The sequence below is a fragment of the Sesamum indicum genome, linkage group LG6, assembly GCF_000512975.1.
Source record: "Sesamum indicum cultivar Zhongzhi No. 13 linkage group LG6, S_indicum_v1.0, whole genome shotgun sequence".
Classification (NCBI taxonomy): domain Eukaryota; kingdom Viridiplantae; phylum Streptophyta; class Magnoliopsida; order Lamiales; family Pedaliaceae; genus Sesamum; species Sesamum indicum.
In genome coordinates, this window is record NC_026150.1 from 24,481,025 (window position 1) to 24,499,333 (window position 18,309).

The window sequence follows — 18,309 nt, forward strand, 5'->3', positions numbered from 1 at the left end:
GATGTATTATCAAGTTATATAATGTGTCTGTCTAACTATATGATGGCATGTCTTTTACGAACTGACTTGATTCCTAGGCTTGCAATTTAGTGAAACAACCATTAGGCCTTACCTTCCTACTGACGAACCAACCGTTTGATCACCAATTGGACTAGTGGATTTTGCTATTTGGGCTTTTAGTCCATAAAGAGTTTTAAGAGACATCATTATCTATGTATATATATAAATATATATAATATATTTATTCCTTTATAAGTATAAAAATATACTTAAAAATGTTAAATGAAGATCAAAATTAAAAAATTATGTAAATTTTTACTAATATCAGCATTTTTCGTATAAGTCATAACAAAAAAAGGAGTAAACAAAGAAATTTCAAAGGGGCATAGATGTAATTTTCCGTATAGCTCATGTTGTCTCATAAGTTATGGCCTTCTCATCACTTGAGGTTATGTAATGCATTCAGATATGCGCTCAGTAAAGAGAACATTTAATTTGCTTTATACGTTAGCGATGCCATAAAATTAGCATTATTCTACAATGGCACTACCACTCTTAACAAAACGAGATGTGATCGCCCTGGCAGGAAAGACGAATGAAAAAAGAATAAAAACAACACTAAAATTATCCATCTTTTCTCCTTGCCAGTTTCAACATATTCAGCACATTCTCATACACGATGAACGTAATGGAAGCGGCAGGGGCGTTTTTCACCATGTTTGCAGTGATACCCTTGTAGAATCCCCGTGGACCCTCAAATCTGTGAGCCAAAGATGAAAAGAGCTCGTTAAAGTGCGCAAAATAGTGATGCAGCTTACGAAACAAATACTCAGTTGTCTTCTCGGCAAAAGAGTTATTTTTCACATATTCCAATGCGAAACCAGAATCAGTTTGGAGTAGGTTCCATAATCTTCCAGCATGTAAGCTCATCAAGTGTGTTGCATCCCGAATTTTATTTAATATATTTACTATATACTTAGGGTAAATTACACTTATACCCTTTAAAAATACGAAATTATACTTCTTTTTTTTAAAAAAAATAATAATACGCTTACACCCCTCCAAAAATTCACTATTTACATCTACCCCTTTTGTTAGAGTTCGAACATAGAATGCTAATGTTTCCAAATTTTATCGCTAATTTAACATTCTATATATATTTTTATATTTATAAGGGGATAAATATAATTTTATATATATATATAAAGAGAGATAGAGAGTGCGTTTAACATTATTTATATATAGAGTGAAGATAATATTATTACATTTTTCTCTTATAAATAAAAAATTATTACATGAAAATATTAAATGAGAGTATAAAATTAAAAATTTATGTTTTGCTAACTTCAGCATTTTTTGTCCAATCGCTAACAAAAAGGGATTCTTGGGGGTGTAAGTGTAATTCCAAAACCTCTTTAAGGGAAGTGTAATTGTGCATTTTTCGAAGGGGTCTTTATGTAATTAACCATATAATATACAATATATACATATATATATATATAATATACCCTTTTAAATCATAAAGTGTATGTTCAAAGAGTCAGAAGTACAGATCATAAAGTGACGGCCATATCTCACCGTGCAGTTTCTTTCATAACATGCCAGGTATCCATGTATTTCGGAATGCCCTGAATGCACGGACGTTGCTGCGGCGCAAAAAGGTGACCATTAGCAATTCCAAAGGGAATGAAATCATAGAGCTGTTTGAATCATCAGTTTAAGTGAAATTTGAATAAGGAGCATCTATAGAAATCTAAAGTAAGAGCTGAATGTTCTATTACCTGCAACCTAGCTCGAATGACCTGTCAGAGACGTTCACACAAACACATTCAGCGAACAAGAGCAAAAGTTTAATGCCATGCATCACGAAAGAGGCCTGCTAGAGATAATAAAGTTGGGCCTACCTGACACGGATACGTCAAAAGAATGGCAGCTAATTTGGAAGAAGCACCTAACATTGCATAATCAAATGAATCCTGTATGCACAAGGCCAGAGAATAAAAAAATTGTTAACAATCTCAAGCCAAAATTTTCATTTTCCTCCTTTTAATTTAGAGGCAAAAAAAATGGTAACTGAAAATAGGTAACCAGTCTCTAACTTCCTGAGCATAAACCAAATAGTACCAGAAATTGGTAAACATCCGTCTGCTTATCAACTTTTTTCGGTTGCATGAAACATGAGCACTCTTTTCTTACTGGTATAGAGTAACTTTTGTTTCTTTTTTCTTTTTGAGAGGTGGGGCGGTTTAACTTCCATGGACAAATGACAAAAATTCATGTCTTATGATATAGTGAGCCATATAAGATATAAGCACTGGGAGAGACAGCAAAAAGGATCACGAAAATGAAATTATTAGGTTGCATTTGCAGAAAGGAGAATCATGGTTAAATGCTTTTGGGCCTAAAAGGAGATGGTTACAGAGACCAACAGGAAAGGTACTAAAGCAACTGGAAGGCTCAATGGGATTGGTAGGAATAGGAAGTAATTGCCAAGAAACTTGTGGCGTTTCATAGGTTAATGAGCATAAAGAAAAGCCACTAATATGTCACAGGGGCTTTGATGTCATCTTCTTGGATGGAGACCTGGAAATGATCAAGTGGAAAGTGACTCAACGATTATTCGGACCTGAATGTGTTCTAGTTTGGCGCATCACTAAACTACTACTTTAGGACTCAAAGCATTTGTTTCCATTCTGCCAAGCAGTTCCACACACAGTTTACAGCATCCGACAGGACCACAAGTCTCATACACTGATTCACTTGATAGTCTTGAAAAAACAAAGTATTTTACTGTCTGCGGTGTTTTAAACAGGAAAATGTTCCTAAGACAACAAAATGGTCATTGATTTCAGAAACTCACCAATGAGTTATCAGCTAAGTTAGAATTGTTTTCCTCAGTCCTATAGTTGATAGCCATTTTCCGGAGTTCCTCATACGCTGTGAACTGAATAGCACCATGCGTTACCTGCTGAGATAGCACCAAAACCATTTAGTTCCTTCACAGAATTATATGCATACGTGAGTACTCAAGAATAACGGATATTAAATGATAAACAATATACATAACAGAGGAATAATAAATGAATAAAAAAAATACAAGAAATAAATTGAAAATATAGCGAAAAGGGGGAAAGGACTAACCAGAAAAAGACCAGGCACGAGCCCTTTGTAGAGCGCTCTCCATCCCTCTTCTTTTAATATGGTTCTTAAAGCATCTGAAACCAGCAAAGAGGAATTTAAGAAAAGGGTAAAACCCCCGAAAAATCATTTTATTAAGAAACTCCTGTTACTCAAGTAATTTTATTGAAGAAAGAACAAGAACAATTATGCTTCAGGAGAGACATCAGTCCTGTAACAGATAAGGTGCCACTTGCAGGTATAACATTGACTAATTAGTTATCAAAAGACATCCATCCTCTTAGTGCACGAATTCACATTGATTTGAACTTAAAATTTTTTTTCGATAGATGGTTTACCCTGGCTGCTGTTCAAACAGAGAGGTCTGAGAAGATGCAGAAACAATGAACTCAACATGCAGTCTTGATTCTTTCAAAGACATACAGTTCAACTAAATAAAGTTATTCACAATGATTCCTGGCAACAGAGTGCAGAAAAACACACGTGCACAAACGGCCGGGGTATCGCTTGATAGTGATACAAACTCCATGACTTGAGCAAATATAACAATGAAAAAGAGCAACACAACTTCATGTAAATTACTTCAGGACAAGGAGAGTATTGGCATCAAATTTCCTCAAAATTGAGACAATTACTCACGTTAACCCAAGGAATCACCTACATATAGGACCAAAATGGCAATGAACGGAACAGTATAAATTCACTTGTAGTAAAGCACATCATAGCAAGTTAGTATAAGAACAGAGCAGACCATGGAAACCAGAATATGGACGAGCTTGCTGAGGAGTTTGAAGCTGCAACCTTGTTTTCACCAGCCAAATAGGATTGGTGCAAAAACAGACCTACATGAGCCACCAATAAACTTCACTAAACAATAGGATCTTATCATCCCTACAGTTGCCTTGGATTACTATGCAGATGAAGCCACAGAATAAATCAAAGAGTAACTTATATTGAATTAGTGGCAGAGCAACTTCATCCTCCCTAACCCTATAGACACTGCTGATTCAGAAATTGCATTTTCTCTTAAATCTTATAGAGCAAAAAGACTTTATATTTATGTGTGATCTGACTTTAACGATTCTTGAATAATGATCAAAGGGGCTCAACTTAATATTGGTGACTTCATAATAGCATTAGTACAGGGCAAGCCTGTTTCAACATTATGAATAGAATAACTACACCCTGTGCTTGTGTTTATCAAGAATATCTCACATCAACATATAATACATGAAAGATATTGTTTGTTCATACTAAAGATACAGTTCTATGGATTCAATTATAAAATAATGTAATTTGGAAATTAACTAGTTGCATGAGAAGATTTGTCAAGCCAAACCTATTTCTGTTACTTTTTTTGCAGAACAGGCGAAATCAGGTTGAAGTCAGCTAGCATTTTCTTACACCAGGTTACTACAGCTGCTTGATGGAATGCTAACAAAATAAACATAACAACGATCAACATATTATAAACATCTGACCAATCCTCCAGCTTCAGCAGCTGACGCAAGATGAAGACCAGGGCTCAGCTCCTCTCTGCTTCTCAGATATCGCTGCTTAGCTTTACTGTAGCTGCAAAGTACAATGACAACCATTTATGGCTTAAACCACATGAACTAGCATGTTCAAGTAGCACCATCTTTATGCAGTGTAACTAGTAGAGCTGAATGGTTAAATTAACATTTAAAAAAAAAAAAGAAGAAGAAGATAAGCAGCACAACAAGGTAGCAGTATGTTTTTTCATGTATCCCACTCAAATGCAGGACTCAAAAATATATCTGCACTAGAAGGCAAGTTTTCTCATCCACTGATAGACTGAGTCAGGTTATGTATTAATTTTACCCACAAAGGGCCTTAAGGAATAAGGTACTGAATTTCAATGGGAAAAAAGTCCTACAAGGATAGAACAAATAGGACTTCAATAAGTTTGTTATTCAAGGTAAAAATAGGAAGAAATTTAATATTTGCCCCTTAAACAATGACCATTATTGTACATACATGGAAGATTAGTATAGTGAGCATTCAGGATTGACACAATCATGGGACTGATTAAGGATGGTGACACATTGAAGGGTCCTTTGTGTCCCAATGTCATTTAAAACTCCAAGTGTAAAATACCAAAAATCTTTACACCTACAAGGTTGTTAGGTTTCTAGATCACATAGATAGAGATATGATACAATATACAGGAATTTCAAAAAAAATTAGCAAATGCAATACATCAGCCATATGGGTTGTAGTACATATATTTTATGTGTATATATACATATATAAATATTCATACATATCATTTAGAACTTACATTTACCAAAATTTATGTGTACTAAAATAAATGGATTCATATCGGGTTAATTTACAGCAATAAAAAAATAATATAAAAGATATTTCTTGTTGAAAGGAGTTGGTTAATCCATTTTAGGCCATGCCTTAAGATCCTTAAGGAGTTCTTTCTGCTCCTCTACCTTTATTGGTGAAAGAAATCGGTATGAAGAAGAGAAAGAACTTAGTATAGGACATGGAGAGTTCTAATTTGGTGGGCTTCACTTTCTTACTAAAAGGCCAAGAAATCCTTCCATTCTTTGACTTTACCAAAATCTTTAATAATAGTGATTAATACCCTGCCCCATGTCCAGGACATGCAGGATACTCCAGAAAATGTATCAGAAATTGTATTCAACATCTCCCCCCTCTGTTCTTTTCTTTATTTTTTCCCCAAATTTTGGATACTCCAAAAACATATTTGACACATATACGCCAAATTTTGTATCCAAGTGTATCCAATACTGCATGAGATCATTCTGAGGAGCATCCATGCATCATGTTAAGCATACTTAGAAACTAAAAAACTAATAATTTGGACATAATTCGGATGGATGCTTACAAGTAGAAATATAAACCCCATGAAATAGTTGATCCAAGAACAGCAGGGTAAAAGCCAGCATACAGCCCTCTAAGACCCTGAAATATAATGTCATTATTTCAAGCATGTAACAAAAAATTCATCTTGAAGTGAAATGACTAACTAAAAAGGAAAAGGGAGTTTATAAAATCATGCAATCGACCATTAAGTCGTAGTTACAACTGCCCGCATTGAATTAAAGTAGCTGTTTCCTGTACAGCAAAGCAAATTACAGTTCTTTCACACAACTAGGTGTTTTACAATGTAGACAAACAACAATGTCCAGGTTTCCAGGTCTCATTGCTCTTCTAAGTGCATAAGTGTCCCAAGCTGGCAGATGAAATTTGACGAGGACATTGCTGTTTTCCAGCATCTACATTGATCATAAATTTAGAAAATTAACCATGACTATTTTCCTCTATTTCAAAAGATTTGATTAGCCAAATGAAACAGTGAGTGATCCATTGGACATGTTTGAGCAATAAGCAAAAAAAAAAGATTGGAAAAGAATGAACTCATCCAATTTATTGAATTTTACATTTCAAATGGTTTGATCAATATGTCATTTGGATTACGAACAAAAATGAAATAAATTCCTGATGCAGCTATAACTTGTGTTCCTAGATGCCAAATTGTCTCTAGATTCAAGCTTATGCATAAACCATTCAACATTTTCCTCCACTGTACAAAGTTGATTCCAATCAATCACTGTAAGGTGCTACTTATAATTTTGGAATTAAAACGCTGCTGTTTCCAAGAACTTTCTACTCTATCAAGAGTTCAAGACAAGTATGGTAAAACTCAACTCATCGCAAATCGACATATATCAGCAAAATAAGCCAAAACAAAATCATAGGAAAGGAAAATAACGTGACAATAAATACGGAGACGGAGAATGCGGAAATCTCGAATCCAAAACAACAAACCTCGGTGCGAGCGATGGTGAAAAGAGCGTGAGGAGTGTTCCTATACGTAGGTAGGTACGACAATCTCCCGTCGTTCACTAATCAACAACAGAAACTCAATTAAAAGGAAAAACACACAGGAAGATTGCAGGTTTTACCGAACACCATTAGATTTAAATTAAGTAGAGGAATAGAGACCTTGGAATCGGGTGCGGATGACGTCGAACGGATGAGTGAAGGCGACGGTGGCGAGACCAGCGGCGGAGCCGGCGGCCGCGTTCTCCCACTGCCAGCCCGCCGCCATCGATCATCTGCTACTTTATAGTGTCAGCTCCTCTTTCATATCAAATTAAAACTACGACAGAAATTCGCTTCTCCACGGCTGTCTGTCGGTACAGATGCCCAAAAACAGAATCCAGGGAAATGGGGGAATGGTGGGTCAATCGCTTGCTGTTCAATTAAGGAATGCAATCGAGATATATATATATATATTGAGTCATGTAATTTGTTAGAATTATAAAATGATCCTACACTTTTTCCTAATTTTACAATTCTAGGAAAAAAATTGTGAGAATTTTCAAAATTGACCGGAGTTATGATTTGTTAGAATTATACAATGATCCTACACTTTTTCCTAATTTTACAATTCTAGGGCAAAATTTGTAAGAATTTTCAAAATTGACCGGAAATATATATATTGTCATATAATTTGTTAGAATTATAAAATGATCCTAACTTTTTCCTAATTTTTCAATTCTAGGACAAAATTTGTGAGAATTTTCAAAATTGACCAGAGTTATGATTTCATTTTCCGTTTTTGAAAATTTCGATCATTGTTTTTCTTAAGATTGCAATAAACAGAAAGTAGGAACGACCCTTTTACTATATTGAAGAGTTATAAGACTAAAATACTAAAAATATAACTATAGGACCAAAAATGCAGTTAAACCCTTTTGTTATGCCATTGCCGATTGTGTAGTTTATTCATTTTATGTGAAAATAAAAAATATTTTTGATTTAATAGCATGAATCAGAATGACAAAGGATTTGGGTTAACTTGGAGCATTTGGAAATAGTTCAAGGGGGTGTTTGCAAATTTTAAAATAAGCACTTATCATTGAAAATAAGTTGAGAAGTCTATTTTTAATTGCTTAAATTAAATTTTTTAAACCAAAAATTATAAAAATTCTTTACCAACTTCTGCAACTTATCAGTGAAATTATAAATATTTTAATTTTATTTTTTAAAATACTCCAATTTTAACTTTTCTTTTTCATTTTTTTAACTTTTAAGTTTCTGTACGATTTATTTAAAGCATAAAGACAAAATCCATTGCAAACGAGTTTTGATATGTAAATACTAGACATCATCGCACGCAATATCATTATGATCCAATTCGACTATGTTATTCATGTTCTATATTACATGCACATATGATATTTATGTATAATTATAGTATATAAATATTTAAATTTTAAAATTAGGACATGCATATAGAAATTAGTAAAGAATTGTTTTAATGTAAAAAATTCACCCCAAATTGGATCTACTGTCATCCCTAGCCATGAAAGTGTTGACTTTCCTTTTCTTTCTTTAAACAACAGGTTTCAAAATAATCCTCAACATTTTTTCTAACTCATGTGGATACATTCAACAATAATTCTATTCAACCAATACATTAATATGACTAAAAACGATTTATCAATTACAAACACTCACATAAAATGAAATACGCTCTCACATATAGTGAGACAAACATCCAATGGGACTCAAACTCAAAACATGAAAATCAATGCCGCCTTGCCGAACTAATCAATTCATAAATAATTGCAACTGAAAAGCAAGATAATAATAAGTAAAAAGAAACATAAGAAACTTTGGCAATTGAATTAGTATAATTAGATGTAGCAGTATTAAAACAAAGTTACTCATATCAACCAACTTAACTCTGAGTAGGAAATTGAAGAACAAAGGGGGAACAAAGAAAGAAGCTAACTTAAGTGTAAACAGAAAGTAATTCATTAGTTCTACAAAAATAAACCCATGAACTTGTTCATTTTGATCTAAAGAACTGATATATGTGAAATGAGCAGTTTATATATGAAGCTGCAGCTAAGTGTTTACAGGTTGGATGTCATACATCTAAGTTATTCGATATGTAAAAGCAGATCCTGTAACATCCTGTGGATTGTCGAAAAGCCCACACCAGTCTTCTTCGCTCATGAATTTGCTTGCAATGTGATACATTGGTAAAATCACCTAATGGGTTCTGCATGAAATCGCAGCCCAGATTGCTCTATGATTATTGTTGCGAATGGCTGAAAAGAACACATAAAACATAGCGCTAGTTACATAAGTTGTTTGCATATAGAGTCATAGCAGTAAACTTCAAATCTAGGATCAAGATGATGCAGTTCACAAGAACTTCATATCCCAAGGCCAACATTTGAGATCAGAAGGAACGCACGAATGATGTGCTTAGTAAACCATGGCGTTCAGGTGGGTGCCTATTTTATTTGAAGCTTAAGCGGAGCATTCAGTCCTTTCTTTTCGTGTGTTCTCTAAATCATGCTAGTCAGGTTGGGGTGTCGAATGAAGTTAATGAACATGGCACAAGTGTCTAATAAGTATAAAACAGGAAATATCAAATTTCAGATGTTAGACATTCTCATCAAATAAGCACACACCGTATGTCTCAGGGCCAGATAGACCTAAATGTTTGACCATCAAAACAAGCAGACGTCAATTTGAGATGAAGAATGCCCCATAGAAAGCTGAAGATATGGGCAGCAAATCAAGAAATAAGAACTGAGCTGCAATGCGGATGCGTGAGAGAGAGTGCCAATTCAGCAAGTTGTGAAAAAATTAAGCTCTGAAGCCACTAGGATACAGGAATACCTCACACGACTCAGGAGGTGCAGCAAATTCGTGAAATAAACTCCAATCAGTATTAAGTCTTCCTATATTTTGTTTCCATGTTCAAAAACAACATCAAGAATCATGTCATATTGGCTTCAACTTTTATCCTGCCAAATTGACCTAAAATTACTACTTCATCAACCTGTTGTGGGTAGTGAGGAAAGGTCTGGCACAGAGAAGTATGGGATTCAGATGAGAGATAACTAACTACTGAAAAAGCTCTTCTAAAAAATTCTACTTAATGTATTCTTTGCTTGCTTATTCAAAATGAATAGTAAAGAAAGTAGCAACTTCACTTCTGATAGTGTAGAATGAAATAACTCAATCAAGAAGTGGCAACATGATTTATTATAAAGGAACATGTGAACCTTAAGGTGCTAGTAAAGAAAAACCTGTCTATGGCTGCTAATAGACAGAAAAGATCGAGTTTGGCCATATTTATGCCTTACAACCAGGCAAGAATGGTGAAGAAATAATGCTAACATAAGAACGACTTTGCTTCATGTTAGGGAGCTGCCCAGCACCTCCATTCCTAGATGATGTGGTAAACCTACAATTCTTATTCAAGATGATTTCACATCCAAGATGTATTTACTCTCCTATGATGGAATTAAGACTGACGCAAAATGTGGAAATTCATGGATGAATTGAATGTTAACAGCAAGAAAGACTATGTAAACCCATTTCACGTGGCATGATATCATCGAAACATCTTAGCCCGAGCTAAGCTGATCTTCACACAACATCTAGGGAAAATCAAAGAACTGTGGCAATGTAGACAAACACAACTCGACTCAGCTTCCTTCTGAATTCAGAAAGATCCTAAAAAAGTAATATCAACCATTTTACCTCACTCCATGATCACTTTCGCCCCAACTCCCTTCATCTTCTCAATGATCTTCTCGGCCTCGTCCTTCGTCACCCCTTTCTTCAACAAGGTTGGAGCTTTCTCCACCAAATCCTTGGCCTCCTTCAACCCTAAATCCGTACAAGCTCTAACTTCCTTAATAATCTTAATCTTGGCAGCCGCATCAAAACCTCCCTCCAGCTTCAAATCAAACGCCGTCTTCTCCTGCTTTGCCTCCTCCTTCGCCGCGCCTCCTCCACCTCCTTTCCCCTTCGTTCCCGCCATTCCAGGGGCAAAACCCATCCCAGGCATCATCACTGCCATCATGGGCATTTCCTCAATCCCCATTTTCTTCCTCAAAACTTCCGTTAAATCCGAGATTTCCAGCAATGTAAGACCAGAAATTTCATCAACGATGCCAGATACCCGTTCAGATGGTGCAGGCTTGGATTCCTGAGCTGAAGCTGAGAATTTTCGAATCAAATTAGGGTTTCCTGCTGGGGTTTCGATTCGGCCAATCGGTGAAATGGGTCTTGGGAGCCGAGTGAGGGTTTGAGAAACTAAACGAGAGAACTGTTGTCTCATTGCCGAAAGAAATATCAGTACTTTATTGAATAATAACAGTAAATCACAGCTCAAAGGTGACACAATTTGAGGCTTCCGAGGGTCCGAAGGATCGAAGACGATGATCGGGGTTTTGCTGAAACTTGTAAACCCTCCAACTCTGAGCAATGAGAATCCGGACTGGGTTTAAGCCAAGTCGGACTTGGACTCGGGTGGGTTGGTTTGAAACCTGATCCGAAATTCAGATGCAACATATGAATTTGAATCCATCAAATGATTTGGAGAAATTCTTTTAAATGAATTAATTTAAAATTTATTATAATTTAATGAAAGATAATCCAAAATTATAATTAAAGAATTTGAATTTTTTAAAATTTAAAATTATCCAAATACGTTTAAAAAATTTATTATTAAGAATATGAAATTCTTCAATTTAAATAAAAACTTAGGTAAATTTCAAAACTAGTATTATTCTTAAGCTTACTCAAGGAAAACAATGGAGAGTTAATAATAATTCCGACATAATTAAAAGCTACAATTTGTGATTTTTATCAGCATAATTTAATTTCAGAAGTGATTATTGAAAAATAAACCAAACAACATAAAAATTTAGGTTGTGTTTGGATTTCTGTATTCGCATTTTTTGAGACAATATAAAACACATTCAATGTTTGTTTTTATGTTTTTACACTTTATCTGCGTGTTTTCTGTTTTTTAATTAATAAATAGTAATTTTTGTCTCCCAAAAATACAACATTAAACATAAAATATTTATATATAGTACATATTTATATCTAAAAAAATATGATTTGATAATTAACAGTGATTTTTATCTTCCAAAATCCAACATCAAACCTACACCACTTATTTTAAAATATTTTAAATTACCTCAAAACGCAAATCCAAACATATCTTCTATTTTCAACACACACTTACTTATCTCTATTTTTCTCTCTCGATTTTCAAAACACAAAACAAAACAACTAAAACACAAATTCAAACGCAATTTTATATTTTCACTTGAAATACAGGTTTAGCAGGCTCAGTTCTAGTCTAATAAGCCCTAAGGCCATGTTTGGAATAAATGGCTAAACAGTGTATTTTGTGGTGGATTAGTACAAAGGTGACTGATTTGTAATTTGTTCACTGAGTTCAATTTTCTTGAGATTATCTGCAATAATATTTTTAGTGTGTGTTTACCAGAGTAGGAATTAGATTGATAGTTTGTGAAATTACCTATACACCCTAAGGTATGACAAATTTTACTTTCATGTCCCTTTATAGGAATATGTGCACACCAATTCATGCATTTCTTTACTTGGCTTCATTTCTGCCTCATACATCAAGTCACCTGCAACAAACAACAACCCTCAACAAGTCCATATTCCGCTCAATCCAGCGCAAAGTTGTGAGAAAGGTCAAAGACTTCTCTTGAGATGAGGCATGGCACCAAGCTTTCAAGTCCTAAAATTCTACTTGGTCGAGTTGTCCTTACTCACTAAGCCAACACTTGGTGAGCTATTATACCTGTATCTTATGATGGGGAAGCACGTCGTGAGCTCAGTGTTCATCAAGGATGAAGATGGAAATCAGGAACCCATATACTATGTAAGTAAGGTATTATATGGGGCTGAACAATGCTAACCTGAGGTAGAAAAATTGCCATTTGCTACACATAAGTTGTGTCTTTTTTTTAAATCACATTCCATTATTATGTGTACTAACACTCCTCTGCGAGCAACATTGGGGAAAGTTGAAATTTCAGGTCGAATGATCAAATGGGCCATTGAGTTCAACGACTGTGACATTTTCTACCAGCCTAGAGCGTGTATCAAGCCCTTGGCACTAACTAAATTCGTGATTGAAATAACACGTGCTAAGGAGAAATGAAGGAAAATGGTTGTTGCATGTTGTGGCTCCTCCACCCTTGCTTCGACTCCCAGTTGCTAACCCAGCCAGGTAGGAGGTACCTGTGCTATTATGGAAGACCGAATGAAGGAATATCTCCAAGAGATAAACAAGCTCAAGGACCGACTAAAGAACTTTAAGCTCTATAAAATCCCTCGTACAGAAAACATCAAGGGAGACTATCTTGCTCGACTGGCCAACTCCCTAGTTGATTGAAACACTCGGACTATTACTGTAAGAACCCTTACTAAAGAATCTTCTAGTACTAACATCCATGTCTTATAGATCAATACAAATTGAATGAATCCCTTAATAGACTATCTATAGGAAGGAATCCTTCCTGTTAATGACCAAGAGGTAACCCGCTAAGAAGTAAGGCAGTCAAATTTGTTGTGCTAAGTGGAAAATCCTATACAAACGCAGTTTTTTTCAGCCCTACCTCCGGTGCTTTTCGAGAGAGAGAGGGTAGAACCATACTGTAAGAGATACATAAAGGATCTTGGACATCCCACATAGGTGGAATGGCTCTTACATGTAAAACTTTACAAGTCGGATACTTTTAGCCTTCTCTCTAGAAGGCTACAAAAGATTAGGTAAGGAGGTGTAGCAATGCCAAAAGTATGCCACACTTATCCACATACCACCAGAACCATTCAAAGCCCTATTGGTACCATGTTTGTTTTTCAGTGGGGGAATGGGCATAGTGAATCCTTTCCCAGTTGCACAAGGACAATGCAAATTCTTGTTAGTAACAGACTTCAGCAAGTGGATAGAAGTTAAGCCCCTTGCCAAATCATAGAACACGAAATGCTCAAATTCCTCTAAAAGAATATAATGATCATCAATTTCAGGATTGAAAAATTCAAAATAAGTGTGCCGACCTAGGCATCCAACAATGCTTACTTTAGTAGCATATCCCCAAGTTAATGGGCAGGTAAGGCATCAAAACTAAGTTGGAGCAAGGAGGACAATGGGTCGATGCACTGCTTAGCGTGTTGTGGTCCTATAAGACTACCCCGAGATCAACAATGGAGAGACATTTTTCAACCTAGTGTACGGCTCGAGGGTTGTTATTTCTGTGGATGCAGGGCTAGAAACCTATAGAATCCTGCACTACGAGCAGAAAAGCTATGATGCCTTACTACGTACCTGCTTGAACTTGATAGATGAAGTTCAAGAGGATGCTCGAACCAACATGGAAAGATACAAATAAAAGGTGATCAACGTCTATAATAAACATGTGAAAAGAAAAGAATTCCCTGTGGGAGAACTCATACTCAGGCTAGCAAGGGCCCTCAAACTAGTCAAAATATTGGTTTCCAATTGGGAAAAACCTTATAAGATAGCCAGAAAAATCAGATTTAGAGCATACGATCTGAAAGTCACTGATGGTAGAAGTTTTCTCTACTCTAGAATGCTTATAATCGTAGGTTTACTCCTGAAATTTTTGCTTTGCTTATAATTACATTACGTTACTAGCTATGTACTTTCTTGTTAGAATAAGAATGGTTCTCGTTTCTCCTTGGGCGATACTCTTTGTTGATGACAGGTCAACAATCTTGCTAGCTTAATAAGCTACACTCAGCTGTGCATCCATACTTGCTGACTTTGAGCCATAATAAGCCTTTACATCGCACCACTCTCATTCATTTTTCTGTATCAACTGTGAGCCATGATAAGTAGCCTCTAGTTGGCTCATGCTTGCTCATTTCATCAGCTATGAGTCATAATAAAGTTGTGTCTAATATTCACATTTGCTTGATTAACCATTTTATGGTTTATGTGCAATCACTGGTTAGGTAAAATATTTTTCATATCTCCTATACTTGCTTAATTTAGAATGCAGCAAGTCTATCTTTGCAAGGTATGGATAATTATGCTTTGATCCTCTGAGAAAGCTCTAAAGTATTCTTGATCAAGTTGCCCTATCTTTGCTAAGTATGGACAATTACAAGATCGAATGTGCTAATGATCCAAAGTTACAAGACTAAAAATATAATTTTGCTAAAAAAAAGGAGATTAATTGTATTAATTAGAACCCCTTTGAGAATGTGAATTACAGTTACACCCCCTCTGAAAAAATTTCAAATTTTACCTGACCCCCTTTCGTTAAGGTTAGGATGAAAAATATTGACGTTAGCAAAAAAAAATTGTATAAAATTTTAACTTTGCCTGTCTCTAAGTATTCTCGTGTATATTTTTGTACTTATAAAGGGACAAAAATTATATATACATGTGTGTGTGTAGAGTGAGGAGGTTAACATCATTAATTTTTTTTTATTATAAGTACAAAATTATTACATATAAATAAGAGGCAAAATTGGAATTTTTTTTTTTTTTTTGGCTAACATCAGCATTTTTTCAATCCAAACCCTAACGGAAGAGAATGAGGTGTAAAAAAAAAATTTAGAGGGGTGTAAATGAAATTTTTAAAAAAATTGAAAGAGTAATTCTTTTTTGCATTTTTAGAACGATCCAAATATAATTAACAAAAAAAGAAAATGAAATAGAAAACTATAATAGCTCCATAAAATCATAGGACTGATGCAAGAAAATGGACACAAGATGTTCATTACCATAACCAAAATACTTCTTCGTATCCCACCACACATATACACACACCTCATAACATTAACAAAACAATTGAAATAGAAAAAGACAAGAAACACTTGCACTCCATTCTTAATGATTACTATTCGACTAAGCATTAATCCTTCTGCAATTCTTCCTTATTTCTCCCCTTGAGCCTGTCAATGGTGAGATATTCCCCATCTTAACCATTGACTTTGCAAACTGCTCAAAGAAAAGCTCATTGCTCTCAGCATACATCTTCACAAGCTCCAATGATGCCTGATTCTTGGTCACCAACACCTGGTCTGAACTCAACAGTCCCTTGAAACTCAACAGATTCTTGAAGTAGCTGTTGTCAAATTTTGTTGGGGAGACAAAGTCCAAGAAGAACAAGTTCTGATCGCCACCAGACCTCGGACAACGTGCCCTCAACTGAGCAGCGTAGGATTGATCGAGCGTGAAGTCGGGCTGTGAGTTGCCTGATTGGTTGTAGAGCCTTTGTCTGAAGCTGGCACATCTTGAATTTCCTATGGTGTGGCTTCCTGTAAGAAAATGGTTGGTTTCATACGTCAAGGTTCATTGTTTTGAGTTGAAGTTAAAGCCCTTTAGTTAATTTAACAGCATAGTAACTATTGTATGTATCAAAATCAAGAATTATGTAAGCACATGATGGAAATGATGAGGTAAGAAAAATGTACCAGATAATGCAACAAGATCAACAATGTCCAGTCCTTGCAACTTAAACTTGGTGAGAATGGTCTGAAAAGTGTTGTTAGGGGCAGGAATATTGTTGTTTGATCCACTCAAACTAGCACCTTTTGAGTCCCTTCTTCCCAATGGAACCACCCAACTAGGCCCACCAACCTGCACAAATCAAGAACAACAAAAGGATCAGGTATATACCTTGTACTATATATGTCCTAATTAACACTATTTTTCACCAGCTTTTCACTCACAAGAACTGTGGAATCCCTAGCAGCAAGAGCCATGATATCAGCACACGAAACGGTCTGAGGGCACTCTTTCTCCAGCGCTGATTTAATCTCATCAATCACTTCGAACCCGCGAGCTGAATTCCTGTTAGGATTCGACCTCTTCTCGCTGACTAGACTTCCCGTGCTGTCCAAAAGTATCGACGCGTCACACCCCTATATGTCATGATCAAGACAAGAACTCTTCATTAATTAGTTCGTCAACAACTAATCCACCATAACTAGAGATATCAAGTTTAAATCGAGTACGTTCAAACCTTGACGAAGCAGTCATGGAAATGAAGCCTAACAAGTGAAGCAGCCATGCGGGCTTCTTTAGCGACAGACTTTGCAACAACCGACCTAACGATCTCTTGTGCTCGGGGGCACGACCGGTCGTAGAACTGAGGGTAGAGGTAGCCCCCATAGGAGTTGTGAGAGAAGCAAAGAGGTGCAAAATCAAGCAGAGTTAGAGCCAAGAACAAGTAGATGGACTTAGCCATATTCTTTTGCTCTAGCTATAATTTGAATTGGTGCTGTATTAGGAAGAGTGGCAGTGATGGAATTTAGGACAAGGTGATGAAGAGTATTTATGTATAGAGTTTTAGTTCAAGTAATGCATGGAGAAGGGGAGTGAGAATGTTGGAGTTGGTGGGATTTTTGAGTTGAATTGGTTACTTTCTCCATTATGGGGAACTCTTGATAGTATTTATCTATATATTTTAAGGTTAATTGCACTTTAACCTTTTTTAAAAATGAAAATTATATTTTTTTTCTAAAGTTTTTTAAAAATAGTACACAAAGTTTTTCTAGATGTTTCTAAAAGTGAGTGTGAAAATAGGTGGATGAGAAGCACCTGCTCTCTTGACAAAAAGGGATTGTCTTAAATTTTATTTACATTAAATTACAACGAATTCTCATTAAATATGATATAATTATCAGTATCTTTCATTGTTTAAAAAATTACTAATACTCCTCTAATTTTAATGGTCGTCTAACAATTAATTCATTTCGTTAGTCCCTATTAGATTTTCATCCATCTTTTATGGTAAACTGACCAAAATACCCTTGTGGATTAAGGATTATAATTTTATTTATTTTTTAATTTTTTGAATTGACTAGTGGATAAATTTTTTATAATGTTTTAAATTTTTCCATCCACTCCATCAAATTTTTTTACAAACTTTTGTTTTTTTAAAAAAAAAAAAAGAAAATTACAATAAGGGCATAATTGACAACTTCACACCTCCATTCAAGGATTACGTAATTTCAACAAATATTATGAAATATTTATAATTTTTTAAACAATAAAGGAATATTACAAATTTCATAGAAGTTGATTATAATTTACCCTTTTTATTTATTGACAATGAGTATGAAGGTGCAGACAACATAGGAAGTTGGAACGCGGAAACCCTTTCATTCTGACAAAAAAAAACCTCCAAATGAAGGGTTTCTTAATCTAATGTGGTTTTGACTCAGAATGATGTGAAGGTTGACTGACAAAGCGATATGTCATATGAAGTGAATCTGATTGAGTTGGACAACCACTCCTATGAATTGGCCAAAGCCAACTTTATTCTTGTC

The 18,309-nt window shown here is 35.3% G+C and overlaps 3 protein-coding genes across 4 annotated transcripts; all 3 read right to left on the bottom strand.

The window, feature by feature from the left end:
- On the bottom strand, positions 470-7,410 carry LOC105165750 (folate transporter 1, chloroplastic). Of its 2 annotated transcripts, none has more exons than XM_011084871.2 (11): positions 7,141-7,410; positions 6,964-7,040; positions 6,020-6,096; positions 4,620-4,710; positions 3,890-3,980; positions 3,142-3,215; positions 2,861-2,965; positions 1,905-1,976; positions 1,782-1,802; positions 1,579-1,646; positions 470-760 (listed from the first exon to the last, which is right to left on the bottom strand). In XM_011084871.2, the coding sequence occupies exons 1-11, from the start codon at positions 7,244-7,246 to the stop codon at positions 625-627; spliced, it is 918 nt and encodes a 305-aa protein (XP_011083173.1). In that variant the 5' UTR covers positions 7,247-7,410; the 3' UTR covers positions 470-624. The 2 variants fall into 2 exon arrangements, with proteins under 2 accessions (XP_011083173.1, XP_011083172.1); XM_011084870.2 differs by having other exon boundaries at positions 2,861-2,968; positions 7,141-7,409.
- Positions 8,831-11,469, bottom strand: LOC105165751 (50S ribosomal protein L7/L12). The gene is made up of 2 exons (XM_011084872.2): positions 10,711-11,469; positions 8,831-9,260 (listed from the first exon to the last, which is right to left on the bottom strand). Exon 1 carries the CDS (start codon positions 11,291-11,293, stop codon positions 10,712-10,714), a length of 582 nt encoding a protein of 193 aa, XP_011083174.1. The 5' UTR covers positions 11,294-11,469; the 3' UTR covers positions 8,831-9,260; position 10,711.
- On the bottom strand, positions 15,696-17,311 carry LOC105165752 (peroxidase 72). The gene is made up of 4 exons (XM_011084873.2): positions 17,001-17,311; positions 16,708-16,899; positions 16,450-16,615; positions 15,696-16,293 (listed from the first exon to the last, which is right to left on the bottom strand). Exons 1-4 carry the CDS (start codon positions 17,223-17,225, stop codon positions 15,881-15,883), a joined length of 996 nt encoding a protein of 331 aa, XP_011083175.1. The 5' UTR covers positions 17,226-17,311; the 3' UTR covers positions 15,696-15,880.